The 26,766-nt window shown below is 41.4% G+C and overlaps 1 protein-coding gene across 1 annotated transcript in view; it reads left to right on the top strand.

Moving 5' to 3' along the window:
- The window catches only part of slc49a4 (solute carrier family 49 member 4), a gene marked incomplete at its 5' end in the record, with an annotated part of 46,816 nt that extends 22,112 nt beyond the window's left edge, over positions 1-24,704 (top strand). The window contains 4 exons of the mRNA XM_082507385.1: positions 1,340-1,407; positions 8,857-8,984; positions 10,867-11,049; positions 23,059-24,704. Coding sequence (XP_082363511.1) covers positions 1,340-1,407; positions 8,857-8,984; positions 10,867-11,049; positions 23,059-23,174 — 495 coding nt within the window. The 3' untranslated portion in view covers positions 23,175-24,704. The remainder of the gene's footprint in view (positions 1-1,339; positions 1,408-8,856; positions 8,985-10,866; positions 11,050-23,058) is intronic.
- Positions 24,705-26,766: the final 2,062 nt, after the last annotated feature.

The raw sequence follows: 26,766 nt of genomic DNA, 5'->3' as shown, positions 1-26,766 counted from the left end.
GTTTTGAAGCACTTTTTAACATGTTCTGCCTTCACATAAAACACTTCTCAGCATTAAACACTGCTTTGTGGATTTTTAGGATTATACGAAGAGATTCAGCATTAGCACGACATGCCACTTCTTCTCAGAGGATCAGGTTTATGACAAGCGATCAAGAGAGAAAACAGAAACAAACACATTAACATGATATGGCTTTCTCCATCCTAACTGCAGTCGTCGCCAGCTTATTGACACAGTCACAAAATAGCAGACATGATTAAGCTTCAGGCTTGGCCTTTTAAAGGATCCAAGCACTGAGAATGCTGCAGTTAATTAACTCTCCACCCACACATGAAACATAGTAATTTGTATCTTTTGAATTGAAATGGCTTGGCATGCAATTTGTGTTTAGCTCCCTGAACTGGCGCACAAACTGATGTGACATACACCATAGAAAATCCTAGCATCAGTGCTGCACGGCCTACATGGAAGATAAACAGCAATTATAGGTGCTACAGGGTTGTGGGTGTTTTGATTTATAATATATATTTTTAGATCTTTTTTATTTACTTGGGGAGTACAGTTCACCTCTCTGTGCTGCTTCAGGCTATGCAAACATGAGATGAGTGCCTTTCCATTGATCTTCACTGCTTCACAGAAGGCTGGCCCACACAAAACTCTGATCAAATATAATGGCATTTTGGCATGCATCACTTGTAAGCTAGAATCGGTCTACATTTAATAACTTTGATAGTCCACTTTTCTTCATCGTGAACTTTCTTGACAGATTGGTGCAGAGTGTGATTAAGCAGAAAGCATCAGGTCCTGCTTTAGATTCAGCTTCCTCGCTGAATGATCTACCATCTGAATTTGACTTAATGAAAGTTATTGTCAATAGAAGACTTATGAGAACCAAACGCATTTATTGGCACTTTGACTTTTCCTGTGAGTGTGTGAGAGAGAGAAAGGGAGGTGTGCTGTATTTTACCTCTTATTGATTCTGTGGCAGTCCCTTGGTCAACGTGTCCTTTCTTCTGACTGTGTGTGTGTGTGTGTGTGTGTGTGTGTGTGTGTGTTTTGACTTTCATCCTGGAAAATAAAAAAAGGACAGCAAGCTTTGCGCACGCACACACACTCATGCAACATTGCCAACCCTGGCAATTTACCGGACACGGTGATTGGCAGGCCTTCACAGTCTTCAGGCACTTAGAGCCTGCTCTCTGTCTAGCTCTGTCCTCAGTCATGGACTGCATGTTGAACAGGGTGTATGCTTTTCTGTTCTTTTCTCTTGGCTTCTCTCCCAAACCACCACCTCATTTTCCTTTGTTTTCTTTCTTTCTCTCTCTCTTTTTAAACACAGGTGGATGCAGGCTGGATTGGTTTCTGGTCGACCGTTGGTGGATGTGTGTTCGGAGTGGCAATGGCCCGGTGAGTTATGCCATCCTTTTTGTGTGTGTCTGTGCCACTCTGACTACTGAATGTGGATTAAAAGTGAAGCTGTACTTTAACACTGCATTGACATTATGAGTGAAAATATTACAAGTCTGCTACACTGTCAAAAAGACCTGCCGTGAAGTGTTGGTGTAAATGTGCTGTGCATGTGTGTATGCATGCAAGGATGAAAGAATGATGGTGGATGCTTCACTCCATCACTTAAGTGCTGAAAAACTGTTGAGAGCAGTGCAACTTTGACTATTTATTTTTTTTATTGTCAAGCCCATCATGAGAGCGACAGTTGGTAGCTTCATATTACTGGCTTTCATTGGAAATGACTCGTAACCATTGACTGATCACTGCGTAAGACTTCACACGTTCAGACTGTAATGACCTGTCCATGTTTAGACCAATTCCATTTTATTTATATAGCGCCAAATCACAACAAAAGGCGCCTCAAGGCGCTTCATAGATACAGAGAAAAACCCAACAATCATATGACCCCCTATGAGCAAGCACTTTGGCGACAGTGGGAAGGAAAAACTCCCTTTTAACAGGAAGAAACCTCCGGCAGAACCAGGCTCAGGGAGGGGCGGGGCCATCTGCTGTGATTGGTTGGGGTGAGAGAAGGAAGACAGGATAAAAGACATGCTGTGGAAGAGAGACAGAGGTTAATAACAGATATGATTCAATGCAGAGAGGTCTGTTAATACATAGTGAGTGAGAAAGGTGACTGGAAAGGAAAAACTCAATGCATCATGGGAATCCCCCGGCAGCCTACGTCTATTGCAGCATAACTAAGGGAGGATTCAGGGTCACCTGGTCCAGCCCTAACTATATGCTTTAGCAAAAAGGAAAGTTTTAAGCCTGATCTTAAAAGTAGAGATAGTGTCTGTCTCCTGAATCCAAACTGGAAGCTGGTTCCACAGAAGAGGGGCCTGAAAACTGAAGGCTCTGCCTCCCATTCTACTTTTAAATACTCTAGGAACAACAAGTAGGCCTGCAGAGCAAGAGCAAAGTGCTCTAATAGGGTGATATGGTACTACAAGGTCATTAAGATAAGATGGGGCCTGATTATTTAAGACCTTGTATGTGAGGAGCAGGATTTTGAATTAAATTCTGGATTTAACAGGAAGCCAAAACGGGAGAAATCTGCTCTCTCTTTCTAGTCCCTGTCAGGACTCTTGCTGCAGCATTTTGGATTAGCTGAAGGCTTTTCAGGGAGTTTTTTGGACATCCTGACCACTGATGTGTAACACATGTCCCTGCTGCACCTTCTAATAAACCTCTCAAATAACCAAACTACATGGACCAAGCAACAATCTCACCCATGTTATGTCACTTTTGCATTGTGTAATAACTTAATTAACTTAAAGTGTGAGTCTGCTGATTCCAGAGCTGAACTAGTTTTAGCGTTTCTGATTTTAAATGGCATTCAGTCTGTTTATCAAATTAAAACTCAATAGAATCAGCAAGGCGTCAAATTAGAAAATAAACATTTACTGTGACCCCTCATTTTACATTTGCACGCCTTCTTCACAGCTGAATCTGACACATTCATACATCTGAATACAGAGTTGCAGATAGATGGATAGAGACACTCAGTCATTCCTAATCTGGGCGTCAGGTCCACCAAAGCAGAATAAGTTGTGGCATCAGGAGATGATCGGTGAATTAAAAAAAACCCACACACATTTCTGCCTTGCGAATTTCATTCCTTAAACATAAAATTGAACATAAAGCTATACACACCTCACAGATTCATGGAGTTTATGATGATTTGATCTCAAGAGAAAAGACAATGCGGTGTTTGCCAAAAGCCAAAGAGTAGGGAACGATTTATATGGTGATGAAGGTTAAGCAGATACACTGAACCCCACTTGAACATTATTTGCATATTTAAAAGAAATGGTAAAATGGAGCCTGGATAAAGTGCACGTGTATTTTTACTTATTTGTTTAATGTAGTTCAATACTAGCTGGAGAGTTGGCAAATGGAATAACATAATGCAAAAAGATTTTGTGAACAAAGTGTTTCTTTATTCAGGAAGCAATGAAATAATCAAGTGTTCTTCGTGAGAACTTTAGTTGCACCTATTCTATATAAAAGGCATATTTAAAAAGTGTTGCCTGTGAATGTTTTTCATTGTGTTAATCACTCTGTTCACTTGGTCTTTGCGTACATATTATATGTTGATGTGTACACCTGCCACTTGCAAGGCTGTATTGTTTCTAACAATGTTAATAATTAATAAATATCATAAAGAACAGTGAAGGTTGATTTGAGGTAAAAATAGGAGCCGCTCTTGCTCCTCTCTCATCTGCTCCCTTTTAATATATGATCTGAGTGCAGCGATGCTGCAATAGAGCGAGGGAAATTGATGCTAATGCAGCTACCACTTCACCTCCAGTGTTGGATCGGGAGCCACGCTATGAAGACAAAGTGTGGACTCTGCAAAAGGAAGGGACTCATTCGTGTCTGATAGATGTATATTTGTCGTAGGCTGAGGTGCAATCAGCACTACCAAGCAGATCCAGTGTTTTCTTTAAGTTGTAATCAGGGAAATGAGCCTATAACTCCCGCTGTTAATCAATGAAGCTGTTTGCTGCATTAGGTGAAAGTATATGTAAACAGAACTGTTGAGTTATTGGCGTTGATTGCAATAGTCTTGGAGTCAGTGGATGCATAATTAGTCTTTCTTTGATGCAACAGTTGATGGGTAAATGAAATTCCTCCAACCGCTCCTGTGTCATTTGGGTTGGGTTGTCTTGGGGCTTGATCGTGTGAAAGTGACTGAATATAACTTAAGTTCATCCACTGAACGACGGTCTTGTGGTTGGTTGTGGTGAACACTGGATATCCGTTCATCCATCCAAAGTTTATTCATCTGTAGTTGGTAATGATTAATCTACCTGTTGAACTGCTGCTGTAAATCCAGAAAGATTCACATTGAAAACAGAAGAAACGCAGCAATTCTTTTGTAGCTTTGTTTTGTCTGTGCAAGTGCTGGAGTGAGGTAAGTGGAGAGATAATTTTGTAGTCGCTGACAGATTATTAGAAAAGGTCTCAATTTTTATTGGAAAGGTCTGAAACAATCAAGCCTGGAGAATGAGTGGAGTCTTTTGGTGAGCTCGGTGAGCTACTGTACTTTTTATCTGAATGGAAAGATGATATGAATATTTGTCTGCAGCACATAAATGATCCTGGTTGGAGGACAGCTTTAGAACTGGGAAGATAATAGGACCTGTACAAATGTGCAGTTGCCCTTGTTTGAAGTATGAAGTAAAAGCAGGAGACGATTGTTTAACTTGAGTGTCCTAAAGTTTCATTTCTACAACAAAGAAACTTCATCTAACAAAAAACAGCACAGCAGTGCCCTTCAGTGCTGCGGAAACCCAGAAAATATGTTAGATCTCGCTTTGTTTACCAGATATGAGAAGGAAAACCAAGTCCTTTTAAAAGTGTTATGGCTTCCTGTGTTACCAGTAAAATAATGGCCCATTCTTTTGACTTAAAGTGAGTCAGACGAATGATATTGCACCTTCAAGCTTTGATGATGATGCCAAGAATGGTATGCATGCTGGTATGTTTTATTAAGAGGAATTATTGATGAATCATCCTCATGCGTGAATGATACATTATAGCCATAATTCTACATGTGCGCCATAATGATGAAGAAAAGTGTATTCTTTTTAGACTCCCCTGCAGTGTGCACCATGGTGTTGCATGACAGGAAGCTGGTATTCGCATGCAATACTTCCAGTCAACAGGCTCACAGGCCTTTGGGATTTTAGCTCCTAGATACCATCTAGGAGCTAAAATCCATTCTTTGATTGGAAAAATGTTTCTCCAGAAGAAGAAATTACTTTTAAATGTATTAAATTCTTTTTCCATTTCCCCAAAACTCTCTATTCCCCCTTTCTGTTTTTACTTTTTTTTCATCAACTTGCTGCATCACAGCATCATTAGATAAATTCCCAGGAAAGATTGTGCTAATGAACAGAACAATCTCTGTCCCTTGTCTCACCCGCTAGCAGCCCTTAAGTTGTTAATGTCAAGTTGTAGCTTATTATACGCCACCAGCCGTCCCTCTCCCTTTAGTCAGCACTCTGCGTGCCAGTCGCGAGCACAGTTTGCCGCAGGGAGCAGGTGTTGCAGTTTCACATTTAAAGTGCTACTGCTGCTTAGCTAAATTTCTTTGGGTGTCAGCACAAGCCCTTTGCCAAAAAATAAATGAATAAATAAAAATCATACACAGGCTCGTGCAAACATTGCGCTCCCTGTGTCTTGGCTCAGTGGATGTTTGAATGGCAGGGACCTCGATCCAGCAGGTTCAATTAGCGGTGGTAGCTGCTCCGAGGTGTGGCCCCCGTCATGAAAACATTTGACAAACAATCTGGCATCTGTGTAATTGTCTGGCCCAGACAGATGCTGATTGGACGACAGCACCACGACACTGCACACTATTTTTATTTATTTATTTTCCTCCAGATTGAGGAGAGTGGAAAGAATAACTAACAAGCTTCACTCATTATCTCCCCATTACAAGCTCTGGGGGAAAAAGGGGGGGCGAGGGGTGAATACGAAGGAGGTGGCAGAAAACAGAACCAGGTTATTCTCCTTCACATCACGGAGGTCTGAGCTGGAAAATACTCCAATAGAGCAAACGCAAATGAGTATCAGCTGCGGCCTAATTTGTTTTCCCTTCAAACGAGAACAATCTGTGATTGCGTGTTGGTCATCATATCATATCGTTCTTTTCTTTTTTCTTTTGCAGGATGTCTGCTCCTCACTAAAAACGTAGACGGGCCTAAATTATACTAATGATGATATTTCATCATTCCCTGCAGGCACCGGGGAGCAGAAAATGGAATCTGATTCTACATGACTTAAATGATGCTATCTTTATGGCCAATAAATCCTGTTAGGGGAGTGTAAAAGATAGGCTTTTAATTCTGACTTTACCTCATGAGATGACATGACCCTCTTTACTCTGTGAGTAGTGCAACAGTTATATCTTAATCTTATTTAACAAATCCAATGGAAGTGGCTCTTTCATGCGTCATATGTGACAACCTCGTTCCCATGAATGTGACGTATAGTTCCACTTATACAAGAAGTTGTAGTGATTTATTTATTTATTTTTGTTAATTTTAATTGAATTAAATTTTTAAATGCAGTTGTATATTTTTGGTTTTTAACAGCACGCTAAAATATTAGCAAAATGTTAATGTGTGCGGGTTCAACTCAAAATATCTTTCAAGTTCTTTTGACTTCAAGAACGCAGTGTAATGTTTACTATTTGTATTTGATTTTTGCATGATAATGGAGTTCTGTGACGAAGATCAATAAATTACTGTATATAGGTTTTAAACACAATTTTATCTGCTTGTAATTTTTGAAGAGTAAAGGAAGGAACAGCTCAGTGTTACTGGTCTTACTTCTAAACGAGGACCTCCTTATCTGTCAATACCCCAAAAAATAACAGAAAGAGAGCAGCAAACTAACAACAACAAAAAAAACCCACAAATATAAAAATGAAATGTATAAGGGACTCAGTGTACAGTTAACTATGATAGTGATATAGAGATCTGGTATCAGGTGGTCATTTTAAATGTTTCCATGTACATTAGAAATGGCTGCCATGCCTTAAGAAATTTGGTGGTTGAACCTGATAGTATATATTTCATCATTTCATCAAGCCACTGTTCATGTGTGGGAGGAGCTTCCTGCTTCTTAAGTATAAGGCGCCTTGCAGTGAGTGAAGCAAAGGACATAGAATTCGAATTTTTTATTTTTGAGAGAATGACGTTTCGAGGTGTCTCTCCAAAGATAGCTGTTAGAGCAGAAGGATCAAATTTAACGTTATATATCTCTGAAAAGGTATTAAATCTAATTTTGAATGAATGAATGAATCCCTGTGTGCTAAAACGTCAGACTGCTCTAAATAATAAATCGTGCAATGCTACTGTAGTGGAGTCCAAAAAATGCAAATTTGATCGACTTTTAAAAAGAAAAACATGGTTTATGATGGGATATTTTTTTATTACTGGTGGCTAACTGTGCACCTCAGTTAGCGACATTTAAACTGACATTCGTGAGTTCAAATTTAAAACGTGTCACTCGCACCATATTGTGCCAATGAGTAACCAAGCTCTTTATCTAGTGGAGTGGGGATCCAGAGGTGTAGTATAGGAAATAAGCTACTTATGGCATTTTAGTCTGAAGGATCAGATTGGATGTAGTACAGGGGAACAGTCTGTGATCCCCTCTGCAAAGAGATGAGCTCTTGGCTGGTTGCAGACTAAGGATTTCGTCCCTCTCTGGTAGCAGGAGTGGTTGAAGGGTTGTGGATGTGAGCCAGTCAGTGGCAGATGAGAATTGTGATCCCCGTGTAGCACCAAGCGCTTGGCCCTCTCGTCTAGCCTGCCGTTGCTATCAGCTCATTCTTGTAAGCAGAAATATGAACCATTTAGTTGGATTTTTTTTTTTTTCTGAAAAGGCCAACAGAAGGAACCAGGTGTGCATCTTAGCCTCACACAGTGATTTAAAAGACCAAAGGTAAAAATCCAGAGTACAGCTGATTTTCTGTGAATATGGAGATGATATGTAGAGACGATGAGTGACGGCTCATAAAATCCAAAGAGACCATAATTTCATCTAAAAATGCCACCCCGGAACATTCTGAGTAGAGAGCTTCTCATTATCCTTCCAAAGGATGTTTTCCCGCGTCCCCTGGCCCTCGGCAGACTGACAGAACTTCAAAATCTAGTTGAACTAATCAACCATTTTCCAACATGGGTTTTTTATTCTTGCGTTAAGTTCATTGTCAATTTCCGCCCTCCTTCTCTTTCAGCATCTTGTCTGTGAGCAACAAAACAAAAGTAATTAGTGTCTGTCATCGCTAAAGGCTTCTGTAGCTTCATCTAATCTTTCCCATGCATACATATGCATACCCAGAGGAGAAGAGAGGAACCTAATGAACTATGTGGGTTTAGAAAGGGCTACAAAGAGAAACCGCAGAGCTCGAGAGTTTGGGAATGGCCCGATGGCTTGTCTTCCACAATGTAATACAATGTGCATCTCAAGTCTGCCTGCTTAGCTGGTGAGACAAATTGAATCTACTCTTGCAGTAGTGTCTCCTTGTGTAGTGACAAGTGCAACTGATGCACTCAGAAACAAGTGGGAGAAGGAAATGATCTAGCTCTTCTGTGAAACAATGCATGCCTCCAGTAATAGATTATGACACAAGTCGCCGAAGAAACAGACATTGAAAAATTGCATAGATGCTCGTTGTGTTTATGAAGGATGCTTCTTGTTTCTCAAGCAGCTGTCTGTACTCACTTCAGTAGTCTTGAGTGTTTTTTGTCCTTGACATGTTTTACTCTGCTTTTATGTATTTATAGTCCGCCTTTCCCTCCTTTTCCCAATGCATGCGCTCAGATTTGCAGACTCTATCCGCGGGATGCTGAAGCTGATCCTGGTGCTGATGCTGGCAGGAGCCTCACTGGCCTCTACGTGGTTCACACTCACCTGTCTGAGCAGCTATACCCACCTCCCTTCCACTTCAGGTGAGTCCACAGCTGCATAAAATCTATGTATACCTGTGTCACTCGATCTTTATCCAGTGTGGATGGAAACGTCTTCAGTAAATGCAGGTCACAATAACAGGTCTCACAGGCTGTACTGTATATCTGCTACATATTCATCAAAACCAATCCATTCATTGATATCAGTGTTTGGGCTGCCTTTTCCAAAGCCAAATCAAAAGGCAGAGCAGCATGTCACCCGAAGCCACTAATTTTAGTCATCATCATCCATCATCATTCTCCAAGCCCTGGAACTGCCACGTAGCCCAGACACTGGCAGTCTGCAGCTGCCAGGCTCCATCCACCTGGCATCTCAAAGAGGGTGGTATGACACTGCAACAAAATCTGCCAAAACCAGTTATTATCCTAGTGTGGGACGGTCACTAGCATTTAAACACCCATAAGCGTAATCTTTGGTTTCTGAGAACAAGCGAAGAAGTTTTAGAGGGAAATGAAATCCTCTATCTGATTTATTACCCATGCAACACAAGTCTGTGGGCCAGAAACCCCAAATTCTAGTATAGTCTGTGTCTATATTCTGTGTTCTTGGGTAGTTGTGATCAATCATGTCTCTTTCCTTCAAGGGATCTTCTTAAACCTGTTAGGAGCTGGTGGCATATAGGCTAATCTTATAACGCGAGGCGCGTGTGCAGCGGCTGCAGCATTTGATTTGAGCTCTTTGGTAGCACTGAAGGAAAAGAATCAGGGGGGACAGCTGCCTTTGATGGCTGCGGCGTGGCGGTTAGATTCCCAGTCACAGGCAGGCAAGTAGGTACGCTGGGCCCTCAGAGGCACTGTGATTAAAGGGACGTGCAGGCTAATGGGGAGCTCGTTTGGACCAGTCTGCTGTGATAAGGGAGATTGAGGGTGCCGTGATGCTCCAGGGGTAACTGCTTAATCTCGCCACACATCCGCTCTAATACACGTGTTTTACTTTAGGGCCAGCTGAGGTCTGCAGCTGGGACGAGAGTACGCAAGTGCCTAACTTACTGAAACATTTCTGATTGGTCTGCAAAGAAGAACACACAAAAACAAACCTGAATTATATTTTCTTTTTCCCCACTTCAGCACATAAATCAGCAGGTGTGTCCAGTGCACACGATTCTCATCATGCACAAAGAGCAAACAAGACGAGCTGTTTATTATATGGACATCTGTGCATTTTGGAAGTAGAAAAAGGAATTTTATTTTTAATGTACTGTTGAATCTGTGAAATGAGTTGCATTTTGATTCAGAATGGGAATGAAGTTTTTTGTTACATACATTTATGGAAATGCAAACCACGCGCATTAAAAACACCACCCAGGCCTTAGTTTCAAGTACATGTACTATTATATTTGCAGGTGCTCAGTGGAGGGTGCAGCCTTTAAAGCGGTCCTTTCTAAAGCTGAGCACATAAAGTGGGAATAGAATAACAACACAGTAAGGCAGAAAAACACATTTCAAATTGCAAAACTGCCACATTAAGCTAATCAGTGTGACACTTCAGACCAGGTATAAGTGATGGTGGGCTTGGGGTAGATGTGACTTGTTGTTTGGGTTACAAACTGGCCATTTTCTGTCAATACACCTCCAGTATATTGCTTTTGTTTGTGTTAAATTGCCACCTGAAGGGCTGGCAAATGAAATGTTGTTTTTAGGATGAGGGTTCGTCATAAATCTCAGTGCTGCTGAAAGCAAATGGTAGAGTACGAAGCTGTGGAAGGTGGAATAAATCACTACTGCTGTTCCATAAAGTTGACCAGTATGGCATTTTTTTTTTTTTTTTTTTAAATTTAATTGCTCATTTGAGATTTGAAACCTTCTTTCATCAAAGCTTCCAATTAAACTGTAGCTTATTCTGCCCCACTCTCTGTTTTCACAGCAATCCTGTACACTTCCTGCATCCTGGTCGGCATTTTTATTAACAGCAGTGTTCCGATATTCTTCGAGCTGTTCATTGAGACGGTGTACCCGGTCCCTGAAGGCATCACCTGTGGAGTCGTCACTTTCCTGGGTAACCTCGTCACGGGCCTGCTCCTCTTCTTCCTCACCTTTTACTGTAAAGGTATACTCAAAACATAAATGCTCATTCATTCATTTAATGCGCTCATTTTCACCCCTATTCTGCCCTCGTTTAGTGTCATGGGGTAAGAACAACACCAGTTAAAGCACTAATTCGTGTACTTTACGAGGCTCTACGAGCAAAAGTGTAATATAGTAGTCATAACAAACAGTTCTCATCTCTGAGAAAACAATACTGTGTTACTGCTCAACAATCCCCTTATGCTTACTTTGAAAGTCCAGTCGTTGCTACACAGCTAGCCCTGCCTCCGTCTTGTTGACTGGGTGAGCTTGTTGTTGTTGTTGTTGTTGTTGTTGTTGTGGCAGTCCTTGACATCAGCTGCCTCTTTAGTATGTTGTTCTGACAGAATGACTTCAACTCCACCATCTTGGACTGCATGTGGCAACACCAGCCTTTGTTCTGTTCTGGAGCTCCACTGTGATCTCAAGGGTCGGCCTTAGGAGGTGGTAAACACTGGTTTCTGAGGAGAACAAGTACTTCTGTCATCAGCTGCAGGCCAATGCCGAGGAGTTGGAGTTCATTCAGCAGCCCGGATGCTCAATGGAGAGGCATCGGATTACACTGATTGCCTATTTGCTTATAATATATATATGTTACAAAATGATTAAGATATTTGCTCGAGACAACTTTATGAACTCCTTAAACTTATTAGGAAATCACAAAGTGTGTGTGTGCGTGTGCCCCAGTGTGCATGCACATGCTCTTGCCCAGCATGAATAGCATGAAAATCTGATAATTATATCTTCATTAGTGTAGTGGCTTTCAAATGGTGGGGCATGAAGCCTCTGCAGGTGGGGTGCAGACAACCAGGTAAGAAAATGTGAAGCGAAATTAGTTTGCATTTTATTTTTAATATGTGGGGGGTATAAAAACAGAGAAGCGCTGCTGCTGCTGCACCGACCTTTATTCTATTTTGATTCAATTAAGATGAAGTTGAATCCTTTTTTTTAATCATTATTATTATTATTATTATTATTATTATTATTATTATTGATATTTGATGGAAAAACTCTGTAGAGAACCTTTTCAGCTTTTGAACAGGGGCACGCCAGAAAGTGTGAAAACTACTGCATTGGTGTACCATCACTAAGAGCAGTTGTAATTTCTCATAATTAGATGACAAGTTGGGTTCTTCTTTCTGTTTTGTTTTTGCTTGCTTTGCCCAGTTTCTACAGTAGCCGAACATTAGCTCCCGAGACGGCGTCATTTTTGACAGCGCGGGGCGAAGGACGGTTTTCTGTTCCTGTAAAGGTTTCTCGCACTTCCCAAAATCTGGAGTTTTCATTGTTTACTAAAATCCATTATAGCCCTATAGACGCAGCAGATAAAAGAGGGAGGGGGGGCAGCAGGAAAATTAGGTTTCTGTGGTGCGATTGACATGTTTAGAACAAAGAGAGAAACTTCCTGCTGAAATTTAGCCAAAGCCTCATCTTTTCGTTGCAGCGTGACAGAGTTTGATATAATAACCTGCGTCTCTTCAACCTTTGTGGTTTTCACAGGAGGAAGTGAAAGTAAAACAAACCCAAAAGTGTGTCTGTGTGTGCTTGTGTGTGTGCGCACATGCATGTATAGGTGCGTGTATTTACAACCACGTGAATGTGTGTGTTGGTGTGTACACGGGACCATGTTTTTCCCTGTGGTCTTTGCCCACCTGCCTTCAGTTTCTCTGTAAGTTTTGTTGTTCAAAGCTCCAATTATCTGCTGTTACACATCCATCACAGACAGGCAATTCTTTCACCTTGTTTGTTTGAATGAATACGATATTTTCAGAAGCCTATAAATATTTATGAGCTTCATTTTCAAAGTCCTTGTGATTGCTCCAAGGCTGACAGCGGCTGCCTGAAAACTGCATCTCAATCCTGCCTTCTGGGTTGTTTTGCCAGTGCAGAGGGAATACCAATGTTTGACCAGAGGCCCTCGGGATCCACTAACAAGTACAACAACCAGATCATGAAACCTGCTTGCCTTGCTGGGAGGGGAGGGGAAAAAAGGCTGTAGCGTGATACAGATGGCATTATGGGACAATTTCAAGACTTCAGCTAACAGTTTTCATCCCGGGTTAATCTGTTGGTCATATTTGAAAATGGTGAAATGTTGCTGAGGTGAAGTTCACAGCATTTTTTTTGTTTTACTTCTCTTTTCACATTTCCCAAGTGTCAGTAATTTGTTGTGGATTCTTGCTGTGCGGCTGTCATTTTAGGATATTCTTGTTACTTTATGAGCTGAGATGGCCTCCAGCAATTTAAAATGTGTAACTGAAGCACTGCAGTACACTTTCACTGACGTGCAAGTTCCTAGTCCATGTTTGAGCACCTCCTGTCTTCTGAGAAATGATTTTGTCAGTTTTAGTTTACAGAACTAAACGTACCTGCTGCTGTCACAACTTTCTTACCCAGATAGATTAAAAAAAACTCTGAGCTCAGATTGTTTTACTTCCAAGATTACAGCAGCAAAGTAGACATTTGGGACTTCAGTCATCTGATAGAGATGGTTGGATTTTAAATAAAATTTTACAATTCCAATTTATTTGCTATTAGAAGCAGGTTTTCAGTTGCACCAGTAAGTCAGATGAAGTCTTTTCGTAGAAGAAAATATGAATCTGTTAGGTTTTTTTTGTTGTTGTTGTTTTTTAAATTAGGATAACTGGTGGAGTGCCTCCCTATATAATCCAGTGATGAAGCGATGACCTGTCCAGTGTGTACTTTATCCACCCTGTGTCAGCTGTTATAGTCTTCAACCACTCTGCAACACTGAGTTGGATAACCAGTTAAAAAAAAAAAAGATGGATGGAACCGGAAACGTGTCAGTACAGTAGTAAATCATAGATCACACAGAATTGCTTTGGGTAGAGCAGCTGCACACATGGACACACACACTAATCACAAGAGTAGGACTTATAAAGAATACATGCTGTACCCTCTGCTCCACACCCGTCTGCAGCACCTGCTGATGGACTGCTTTGTCTGTGTGCGTGGTCCATTCTTTGCATGTTATTGTGCACTTAATACATTGCTGCATGTCTATGTGTATGCACACATGTGTCTTTGAGGGAAGGTGTGTGTAGGTGGGTGGGTGAGCTAAAGGGTTTCTGTTGTGCTGAGATGAGTCCTGACAGCTTCCTGTGACAGCTGGGGAGAAGATCAAGCTGAGATGATGGAGGCCTTTGCTGCTCTTTTTCTTCACTTCTCACCCCGAAGTTGGGAAGGATGTATCGGAGTTCTCTTGTCAGTTCTCACTGCTGCAGGCATTTTAATTTAATTTGCAGAATCTGTGCCGATTGCCACCTACAGTCTGTTTTACCTGCCAAATTCGCATGACATCAACCATTGTCTGAGGTCAGATATCATTAGTAAGATAAATTAGCGTATTGTGCATATAATGATATAAATGGTGTAATTTGGAAAGTTGTCTGTATAGACGAAGTGAAATATGAGCCTGTGGCCCAGCAATGAGGGGATCTGATGACTGTTAAGTCTGAGATACTTAGCTGGCATTGTTTGGGGTTGTCTCCTTTGGGTGACATGTTCACTTGAAATCAATGCATAGTTGTTCTTGGCGATTAGGGTTTATCTACAGAAACATTTCCTGATTGCAGTGGGGTCTTCCATATGAAAATTATGTTCTTAAACTAAAAGAACACCTATATGAATTTTAAACCAATGTGAAGCACTATACACCATCCTCACCATGTCAAATGATGGAGTACCCTTTCCTATCCATTTGCTTCCGTACTTCCAGCAGTTTCAGAGACTTATCGGCTCAACTTCAAGGCACAGTGACATCAGTTTCAGCTTACCACAGATAGATGGGTATCTGTCTGTCTCATCTGACCTAATTACCACATCAGTGCAGAACTGTTCTTTAAAAAAGAAAAGAAAAGTAATCCTCGCATACAGTATTGTGTCAAAGTCTTGAGGTACTCCTAATTTCTTTATATTTTATTAGGTATATTTGTGCAGTGAGTTATTGGTAAAACACAACATGCATGAAGTTACAGCACAGCCTGAACTCTTTGGCAGCTTTCTTGTCATTTCTTTAAGCAGTCTTCAGGAATAGTTCTCCAGGCTTCTTGAAGGACATTCAAAGCTCTTCTTTGGAATTTGGCTGCTTTTTGTTGCATTTTGTGTCATATGGATCCCACATTGCTTCAGTAATGAGATCCAGGATCCTGGGAGCCCAGTTCAATGCTGATAATGTCCCTTCGAATGTTTTAAAATTCATATGAGTTTGCTGGCAGCACGCTGAGATATGTTTTTGGCTAATACTTCTTTGGGAATCACCTTGTTGGTGCAAAAAAGCATTTTCATCTTTCCTATTTCACACAACGCGCTCTGTTTAGACCCAGAGCAAACAATATTGTTTGACTGATGGCCCTTAATATAAAGACTTTGGACTTTACGTTTCCCAATTTTTGCTTTAGGTTATTTTGTTATTTACATAATAATGTAGATAACCTAATAATTATCCTTGTTGCTGTTTTAGAGGAGCGGTGCTTCAAAGGATAGCTGCAGATTTCTGTCAGAATCTGCAGAGACAAATAAAATGTTCATGTTTCTCCAACGTTGTCTTCCCAACAGTTTCACTGACATCTACGCTGGATGTCCAGGAAGCGTTCGCGATGTCTTCTCGGGAGATGATAATTGGCGTCTGTCTTGTGTCAGTGACGTAAAAGACAGATTTAATGCGACTTGACCATCAAACAGCAGTCGCCTTCTAAAACATCAGATATGTATCGGATTCAGTACCACATACGAAAGTGACCCAGATCGGATTTGAAAATATTGGATTTGTGCCGTTCACACTGTCACACCATGATCGGATACGGGTCGCATAGGGTCAAAAAAATCGGATTTGATGCGCTTTCGCCTGCAGTGTGAACGTAGCCTAAGTTCACTATTTGAGTGAAAATGATCAGGTATAAAGCAGCCAAGAAAAGTCCAAAAGAAAACTTTGAAAGTCTTTCATCGGTGTAACTCTACTGTGGGAGAAGTGTCCGATTTGAGTGTGGATATTAAACTGTGACTGTAACCATTGATCTTAAAAAAAAACAAAAGGCAGGTGGGCGTGTCCTTCCTGGTCTATAAATTGGCAGCACTCTGTTCTGTTGAGCAGATCACTCCTGCAAGCATAAATTTAGATTACTGTGTAAATTCCCTTTGGAGTGTTTTAGTGGGCTGGCTAATTGCTCTAATGTCCTTTCTTTACTCTCATATTGTATTTAGCAAGTAATGTGCAAACTTCAACCCCCCTTCACCTTCTGATATTCATGAATATGGCAACTTTCGCCTTTAAAGATGTCCACCTATTCCCAGTTTATTGTTCATTTTAGGGTTTTCCTTTTGGCTGCCCACTGCCTCGTTATGCATTCTGAATTATAGCTCCTTCTCCCTGAGAGCGAGGGGGCGTTTATGAATTTACCCTCTTGTCCGTTTTAATATCTGTGAGGAGCTGGTCTTGGATCAGTGAGCTCTAACTGGCCTCTTGACTGTCATGTTTTAAAAAATTCCCAAGTCTCTAAACCATGTGACTCAGAAACGTGAACGGAGCCTCTGGGCCGTATATCTGTACTTGTCCCTCTTTTCCGATTTCATCTGCTGCGCATTTGTGTCATTTTGTAGCGAGCATGGAGGGGAATGCAAATCAGCAGAGAGGTATTGTGGAGGAAGAAGAGCGCTAGGAGGTGGAGGATGAGTGGAACTTCAGTTGCATAGGAGAAAAACACAAATTATTCACTATTGAGAAATAATTGGCACAGTTCTAAGGTCCCAGGGTTTCTTTTCTTTTTCTTTTGGCTAAACTTTATAGTCTCTGAAGTGAAAACGCCTTCGCTGCCTTTTTCATGCCCCTATAAAGATGGCGGAGAAGTTAAAAAGAAAGAAAGAAAAGGCAAACAACCTTTCTTTGTGTAGGACTCCTGAGAGAATAAAAGTTTCATTTGCTGCTTTTCATTTTTGCAACAGTGCCACACACACCTTTGCACTCATTCTCAGTGATCTCCTGAAGTAAGTGTTCTCACCAACCTGTACGCAGACAGTTGTCATTTTGTGATGGATGGTCTTTACACCAAGCTGAGGTCGCTATCTTCATGCGTGACCCCAATCCTCTCAAACAAAGGCGACGGCCGTAAAGGAGAAGCGAGCTTCATTAATTATACCGCTGCATTGACCTCAATTAAGACTGATTAAGGCCATAAGATGCTTGTCGGCACACGTCTCAGTCTTCATCTGTAGCACCTTTCTGCTGACCTGGCAGCCATAGTAATAGGCTGTTATTATGATTAACTGTCCAGTGTTCACAGCGGTGTCCTCTGACTGTGATCATACAGTCACAGTGAACCCAGTGTAGTTCATGACATCAGCGATCAGTCGGATTGCCATTTGTGGCTGATGTCCTGTTAGAATCAGGAGACTGATGATGGTCAAGAATGCCATCTTACATCTGTGCTCGAATCAAAACAATCTGAATAGGTAAGTATTAAAACTTTAGCAGAGTTGAATAACAAGAACGTGAGTGTGACCTGGTTTTTTATTTTGATCCCTCCACAATTCACAAGAATCTCCTCTCATGCTTCAGTGCTTAATCAACTTCCAATGAAATCAAAGCCATGTGTATCATTTTCCATTCCAACAAGAACTGTTATTCACACGAGCGCTGAGCTCGACTGTAATATTCATAGTGTCTGCGTGTGCCCCTCTGCTGCCCGTGCAGAGATGCTGTCGTTAGGATCATTTATGGAATAGTAATATCTTAATCTGGGTTAGGTCTGGTCAAGAACAAGGTCTTTGGCAGTATTAACACAACTTAGCAAAATAGCAGATGAGCCAGTGGCTTGAAATACAACTTTGCCACCTGTTGCATGCTGCTTGTATCCTTGTATACAGTGATCGTGATCTTATTGGCATGATTTTATGTAGACATGTTGAGACGTGCACTTTTTTTCTATATTATTTCTAATATAATTCAGACTTCAGATCAAAGTGGGCTGTACGTGGCCCACGATGCAAAATTAGCTTGTAGTTAAAGTCTTGGGGATGATTGATTCACAGAGCAGACGGGAACATTAGGCAGGAGTAGATTTTGATGTTAGATTGATAGTGTTTGATAGCACAGTACAATGAAAGTCAGCCAGTCAGTCTTTCACTTTTATTTCCCCCCTTTGTGCCGGAAAACACAAGTCTGTTATAGATAAATGACTCATCTATTTTTTTATTTTTTTTTTTATTTTTTTTTTAAGACTTTCAGGGCAGAACATCTAAAGATCAATCTTGGCCACTGACATGGTAAATGGTAAATGGCCTGTATTTATATAGCGCTTTACTAGTCCCTAAGGACCCCAAAGCGCTTTACATATCCAGTCATCCACCCATTCACACTCACATTCACACACTGGTGATGGCAGCTACATTGTAGCCACAGCCACCCTGGGGCGCACTGACAGAGGCGAGGCTGCCGGACACTGGCGCCACCGGGCCCTCTGACCATGGATAAATGTCACGTTTTTTGGCGACGGCCAGCACGGCCATGATAATAAACACCCTCTGGATGTGATCTGAGTTTTTCCTGTTCACAGATCTCTGCAAGCCGACACAGTGATGCAGTCGTATGACAGAAAATGTATTTATTTATTTTCAACTGATCACCACAATGATGCAACATGATTATTACTGCAGGTGCTGTGATGCTTCTCATCTATTCATTGGTTCTGAGACTACAAAGATCCGACCAAATGTTTACTCTGCGATGTCATGTAAACTGTCAGACGATGACACGGTATGTCAGTGTGTCCTAATGAGCAGGCTGCATGCTCTGTGAACAGAGGGGCAGACGATGTCATGCTGCACATTTAGTTTTGCTCTGTCGTTGCAGTTACATTCCACCATAGCAGCTGGAATAAACCAGACAGGGTTTGGAAATTAAAAATAAACCCACTGCATTAAGTTTTACGCGTGTGTTTTTAAACTTGGAGCAGTTCATTCATCCTCATAATGCCATAGCAGCACTGACAGGGACAATTAGTAGGGACTGGTAGAGATTAGAGATGGACCGATCCGATATTACGTATCGGTATCGGTCCAATACTGACCTAAATTACTGGATCGGATATCGGAGAAAAATAAAAAATGTAATCCGATCCATTAAATATCACGAAAGCACCTCACAAAACTTGCAACACGCCGTAACTCACCTCAGAACGTTAGCAGTGGAGCAGTATGCATCACGTGATAGAGCAGCTGTGGCATGCGGACCTGTCGGTGGTCTGGATAGCATGTGGAGCTTCGCTAGCAACCTGGCATTTCATCTCCGACAAAGTTATCCCCGAGAGAAGTAAAGCAAGTGTGTAAGTCCATCTCTGAATGTTTGTAAAGCATTCCCACGTTAAGCTTAACAAGCGACTGCCTCTCGCTCTCCTGCTGCTACTTCAATCGTGAAACTGATCAGCTGATCGGCTTTTCTGTCGCGACTCCGTCTCTCTTGTTTGTTTTTGGCCCACTTTGCACCAGAAAGAGGAAACCAGCGGCTGAACAACAGCAGAACGTTTAAGCTTGATAAGCTGTTGTTAGAATTTATTTAATATTTCTTTCTACACCAGGATCTTTTTCTACGCAGCTGACGCTGGTAACTGTGCAGGGGCGGATCTAGCAAAGTTTAGCCAGGGGGGCCGATAGGGCATGAACAGGGAAAAGGGGGCACAAAGACATACTTTTCTTTCTTATTCTCATTTAAAATGTCTAGCTTTTAATAAATAATTATCTGACACCCAAAGTTTTAATTTGATGTAAAATGAATAGAAGTCAATTACTGTATATAGTGACTATTAAGTCTAATATATATACCCTAGTAAGCTATAGTACTTTTTACTTTGGGAAGGTACCATCTGTGCAGTCTGCAATTTTGTTGAAGAAAGATGTTGAATCTATTTAATATTTCTTGAAAAATAATTGATTTCTGTGCATTTTTTTTTTCACACTGCATCAAATTAAGGTTGATTACGTCGATTAAGCATCATGAGGTGGCGCGTGAGGGGTGGTTCTCTATTTTTTATTTATTTATGTTGTTGCTGGGAGTTGGAACCCTGTTAGTTAGGTTGCTTAATATTTACGCTAAGTACTCTTTAAAATACCAGAATAGGGAGGATGGTGTAGGTTTAAGTTTATTAGATTGATCAGTATTGCTGAACTATGAAATATTTTTTTTGTATACAGGTATAACAGAATAGCTTTAGTGTAGTTGTTGTTTTAAACTTGAGTATGAACTTGCAGACTTGCAAAATGCAGCAAGATATTTTAAAAAACAGTTTTGTTGATTAAAAAACACTATATCGGATTCATATCGGTATCGGCAGATATCCAAATTTATGATATCGGTATCGGTATCGGACATAAAAAAAGTGGTATCGTGCCATCTCTAGTAGAGATACGAGGACAAAGGATGAGAGAGAAAAACTTCTTTACAGAAATGGGTTTTACCAGCTCCTCAGCTTCTATTTCATAAAACATTCCCCGTCATCACCACCTTCCTCTTAGACAACCTGTTTATCAGTAACTTAAAAGCCCCACAAAATGCTTCAGTGCTGAGTATAAAAGCCTAATAATCAAATATGTAACAGCATGAGGAAAAGCATAAGAGGGAATTTATAAAAAAAAAAAAAAAATCCAAAATACTGTAGAAAAATGATGAAAATGGGTTTGAAACACTTTTTTTTTCTCTCTCTCTCCAAGCTTTTTAAGTGTTTCAAAACCAATAGTCCAGCAAGTGCTCAGCCTTGAGTTTACGACAGAAATCAGCTGCTCGCTACGTTGAAGGAAAGTGCAGGAATGCAACGCATCTCGAACCAGAGGAAGCGTTAAGATATTATAATGGTCATTAAAGCAAACAGGTGATCGGATGAGCTTCAAAGACTTGGAGCTACTTTCACTTCTTTCTTTGCTGCTTCCTTTTATTCAATTTTAATCTTCTCCCTTCCTCCTCTGCTCCTGAGTTCCCGTTTGCTCACTCAGACTTGAACTCCCTTTCCTCCATACTTGGCTTCACGTTCGTCTTTAGAAATCAGAGAGGAGTAATTGGCCGTTTTCACCACATCACTTGGTTGAATTACTCTGATTGCTAAACTCCACATTAGCATTCATTTAGGGCCGTGGGCTCAGACCCACACGCTCGCACACTTTGTCTCTAACTTTAAATGGACACGTCTTTGTTGTGGGAACGTGTAAGATAGAGAGACAGTTAGACAGAGACTGCAGGTCAGATAAACACAACTCCATTAACCTGCCTCCTTGCCAGGTCTCCTGCTGTCCGGCTCGCACGGTTCTGATTAATGAGGCTGATTCAGGAGTCTTGACTTCTCTCTGCAAACACCCTTATCCAATCCCTCACCTCCCTCTCCCCTCAAGCCCCTTCACCACCTTCTTTTTGCCCCAGTTTATCCTTTACTTTCATCTTCGCACTTCTGGCCGCACATTATTCCTCCTCACGAAAGCGGTGACGCATCAATCATGTGGATTTGTGTCGTACGGCCAGGACTCATAATTTACCACAAAGAGGCTGTGCTGTGCAGTCCGAGCAGCGAGCTCTTCAAGCATCGATCTGGTCAGCTGATTAATGACTTTATGAAAAGGATGCCGACTGGACACGGAGTTGAGCCAGTGTGAGTTGTGACACATTGTCCTGGCATGTATTCATGGATTCTGCTGCCTGTTATAACCTGATTTTCTCTATATTTACTCTGTCAGCTTCCTGCTTCCACTGCAGCCTGTATCCTGGCTGAGATATTGGCCTTCACCAAGCGGGAAAGATTCAGCCTAACATCTTTGTCAGGACAGAGTCTCAAACACCTGCAACTCGCAGCCCTCGCTGCGAGACGAGCAGCTTCCCAGCGAGGGCTGCTTAATGCACGTGAAAGGAAGAGTTTATCGATTTGCGTTTTGTCCAGGCTTTAGACCCGCGTTTACACGTGCACGCACGTGCAAACGTGCATGATGACAATCTGTGGCACGCATCACGGAGGCTGAACAAGCAGAGGTTATGTGTGCTGGTGAGTTAAGATGCCGGCGGTTCAGCGCTGGTGTGAGGCTCCCATCTGCCCTCCAGATTCAGCATTATTGCAGACAGCCAGAGCACCTCTCCTGTGGTTAATGGAGCTTGAACAGAGCAGAGAAAATAGAACACCTCATTCTGCACCATGTTTAGGTTCAAGTGTAGGTCAATGATAATAGGGAACACTGCCAATATCATTGAATTATTGAGAGTGATTATGAAAGACAGCACAGGCTGCTTCTGTTTTGTGTGGCATGTCAGAAATTCCTGTTGATTAGCCATTAGGGCTGTTAATGCTAATTAATCATTCAGTGTCATTTCATGTGAACATCTCCTTTAGGTTTCTGTATATATGTGGAGTCATATTATTATAAAGGAGTACAGTGTCATATGTAGGGGTTTGCTGCTGTGTACCAGGAACTCTGGTCGTGTCCTTTTCAGATCCTTTTTATTTTTTGACGTGACCACCAATACCACAGTCATTTAACCATGATGATAGTGTTAATTGGCCATGATGAGAGCCTAACCAAGATTTTGCTACAGTTCAGATCAGCTGATATCAAAGCTGACCCTCAGTTTGATGCTCCTTTTGCACATTTAAAAAATACAAGTACAGCGATGCCTTTTAGGTTGCTTCTTACTCTGGCCAGCTTATGCTTTCCAGATATGTGCACAGAGGTGAATTGTGGGATCTCTTTTAAATATAGTGGTACTGACTGAAAGTTATCAGGAAGCCAAGAAGGAAAAGGTTGAAGAGGCAAATGAGAAATGCACAGTTGTCCATCACAATCAGAGTGTGGCTGTCTCCCAAACCATTTCGATAGGGGTCTGGATTAATTAGGCCAAAATGACTGTTTGGTACCAAGATGGCTGCTAAGTAGGAAAACTTGCTTAAAGCTCTTTGGTGATTGAACAGAAATCTAACTCGTGCTTGTTCCCTTTCTTGTCTTCATCTAGATGTGTCGTGGCTGAACTGGTGTCTAACTGGCTCCTGTCTCTTCAGCCTCGTCCTCATCCTCTTCTTCAGGGAGTCCTACGATCGCCTCTACCTGGACGTCTTTGTCTCTGTGTGACACTATGAGGATGCAAATGTGCAACCGAATAATAAAGGACTAAATGATAACTCTTGCACAACGAAGATGAGAAAAGGGAGATGAAGGGCAAGTGAACCACCTGCGCTCTTTTAACATGTAATGTTTTAGGAATAAGCGTGATCTCAATGTTTACTCTTTATAGGTGATCGACTCAACGCCATATGACTGTTTAACTCGTTATTACCTCCTTTTGTCTCAGTGTTTGTACGTAAACGAGCTTTTGTGACGGCTTGAGTTTTCTTTACCGGGTACAGCATGACGGACGGTTGTTTATTAACTGATGATGTAACATTTAAAGCTGTAATCAGTGTGCCCCCCCCCCTCTTCCCGCCTTCCTGCCATGCGGCTGTTTGCATCCCTCCTCCTGATCATCATCCCTGCAGAAACTGGACACGCTCAAAATTACTGCACATCACGTTTACTACAGATCGGCATCAGAGGTGTGCCCCTAACGAGGGTGGAAAGGAAATGTTTCCTCAGCCAATCAGCAGGCCTGGCTGTACTGGATCTCCTGGTGTTGTTGGCTGTTGCAGATGTGCTCGTGGTGAGTTTGCCTGTAATATTGCCTGTCAGTGAGAGGCAGGGACTCGCTCCCTGTTTTATCAGCCTCTCGAGACGAATCTCATGGAAAAAAATCTCCCAGATTTCGAGACATGGGCCGGGATCAGACACACCTGGAGTCTTCTACCAATCTGCTGCACATGTGGAAGAAATAAAATGCTCTCTGTGTTCTGCCTGTTTATAGATAACTGTATCAATTTCTGGGAGGTTTGCTTTTTAATTTGACATTCGTTTGGGGTTTTTTTTTGTTTTGTTTTTGTTTTTTCGTGATCGTTTTTATTCATTTGTTTCCTCAGAAATCTGCCAGTATTTACTGGAAACATCTCAACACTAACAAAGCTAAAGAGTTAAAAAAGAAAAATCATAACAGGATGAAAATTTCAACCCCTGCTAAGATCCACAAAGATGAGACAGGTTGTTTTATTATACAGACTGGATTACGCAACATTTGAATTGCCAAGCTGCTGGTCTCCAAAGCACCAGCGGGTGTTTTGCACCAAACATCTGTCACTTACATTTGTAACTTGTTCATGTTTGTGTCTTTGCCTTGCACATCACTTATGACAGAAGTGTTTGTGTTTTCCTTTAGGTCCTCTAAACGGTTTCCTGGTGCTTTTTTGTCTTTTTCTTTCTTTCACACTTTTTTTTTTCCTTGTACGGGGGGAAAAAGAAGGGACGTGTTGCCTTAATATCCCAGTGCAGTGCGTTCAGCCTCCCTCTCCTCTACACTGTGACTATTTTATGTGTAAATTTTGTAAAAGGTCATGTTCTGTTTTGTGGCACATGCTCTGGTCACACTGTGGTGTCCCAGGTTTTGGTGATAAATGTTCTGTGGAAAAGAACAAACATGACTGTCAGATATTTCCAGCACCTTATTAAAGAGCATTTTACAAATAATACTGCTGCTGTTCTCCTATTGTTATGCTAATAAAGGTTATTGAAAACGTACCTCTGGATAACTTGTAGCCACCTGACATCAATTTGTGCTTCCCAGAGTTAATCTTTGATTTTAGTTTCTTTGGCCACTGACCTGTTCATTTGTTGCTTTTTTCTTCTTTCACATCACAGTCCTTCTCTGACCTTTCCCCAGAGGACACTTGCCTTTGTTCAGAAGCAGACGTTTCCTGTGCTGTGCGCTCACACAGCTTTTTCAAACACTGTGTCCCTCTCACTTTAACGCACCCTGTTTAGGCTTTACATACATTGCACTGTGATCCTTAGTCAAAATGCAGTCTTCAACATTTTGGATCATCACTTGTGCTCCATGCACATGCTAGTATGTATACAAAACACGGACCATCGCTCATTGAAGTCTGTTTTGAAATCTCGATTTTTTTATTTTTTTTTATTTTATTTTTTTTAGCATGTTCTTGGGTTGTTTACAACCGTTCTATCAGTTCACAAGAACTGATAGTAGTCGTTATCAACCCACTTTAGCAAGTATATTTGGCAAGGTGCAATTATCAATTGTATAAGCTGAGTCACAAAGATGCAGACCAGCTAGTTATTGTAAGAAACATGCAGGTAAAATGCAAAACTAAAGCTCACACTATGAAGTTGTTTATAGAAAGTAAGTCATGTTATTTTAAAATAACTGCATTAAACATCTCTTCTCTGAATGCAGAATTTATTATAGCTTGAAGCAGATTTCAGTTAAATTCGATTGAATTTTATTTATACACCACTAATTCACAACAGCAGTCACCTCAATCGCTTCGGTTGCTTAAAATTTAAAAATAAAGGCCTTACAGTAACAAAAATCTCCAACAATCTAACAGTTCCCTATGACCAAGCATTTGGCAGCAGCAGGAAGGAAAATCTCCCCTTTAACAGGGCATATTACTGCGACATTTGGATGGTAAACAACATGAAAGCATGGATCCTGCTCTGCATCAACAGCCAGTAGTGCTGGTTGTGTGAGGGTATCGGGCAACTTTTCTTGCAACACTTTGGGCCTCTTAGCACTAACCGAGCATCATAAAGAGCCACAGCCTGCCTGAATATTGTTGCTGCCCATGCTCATTACTTGTGAGTACAGTGTTCCCATCTTCTGGTGTCTGCTTCTGATAGGATAGCGCACAACGTCAATTAATGCTTTTTATAACATCAATCACAAATACTTGACTTACACAGCTTGTCACACTGGAAAACATAAGATTGTGTTACAAATAAATATTTACTAACATAATAAAACATAAGTTTTCACGTCTTGAGTTGCAGAACTTTATGTGTTCACACTTGTATTGGCGATTGGGCCTTTAAGAAGCAGGTTGCATCACACTCTGGTGGGACCTGGACTTGTTTTCTGTTATTCTGGCAGCACAGCAACCTCCATGCACATCATCCTGAGGCAGGAGGAGAGGAAGCTCCCAGGAGGACACCTGCATTCTAGGAAATCTTTCAGTTTTCCTGCTTTTGTCTCTCTTTGGATAAAAATCAGGAAGAAGATGCTTCACCCATTACCTCACTCTTTTTAGAGCCTTGCATTACATCCATCCTGCCTGCACGGTCCCCTCCCTCTGGTGGACCAGCTGGGGATGAGCTCATGCTCTGTTGCTGGCGAGAAAAGGTCTCTGGGGCGAGTGTGTATGCTACAGTCATCAGTCTGGTTCCAATTACTATGAGTGGCTCTTCGTGCGAACTAAAAGATGCTGCGATTTATCGAACCCTCTGTACAATATTATTCTGTTGCGAACTTAAAGCTTTGAGCTATTGCCATTGAGACTGGCAGGAGTTGTGACCTGCATGGGCCAAGACCTTTATCAGGGGTCAGATTCACAAAGAGACATAAAAAATAAGTAACATCAGATTTGATGGTTTTAGGTTGGGTGTGCCGTAAAAAATTATTGCACGGCATTTGAAGCAAGCCTCCAGGGACATAAAATGAGTCCACTTTACGTCCCTGCTGATCCATGATGATCTGTTTGGTTTTGAAGACACTACCACAGTTAAAATAAATGTGCCTTCTTATGCCTTTTTTTTTTTTTTTTTGCTTTATTGGAAGTTTATT

The sequence above is a fragment of the Aulonocara stuartgranti genome (genome assembly GCF_965226115.1).
Source record: "Aulonocara stuartgranti genome assembly, chromosome: 16".
Lineage (NCBI taxonomy): Eukaryota > Metazoa > Chordata > Actinopteri > Cichliformes > Cichlidae > Aulonocara > Aulonocara stuartgranti.
This window is presented reverse-complemented; position numbering and strand designations above follow the sequence as displayed.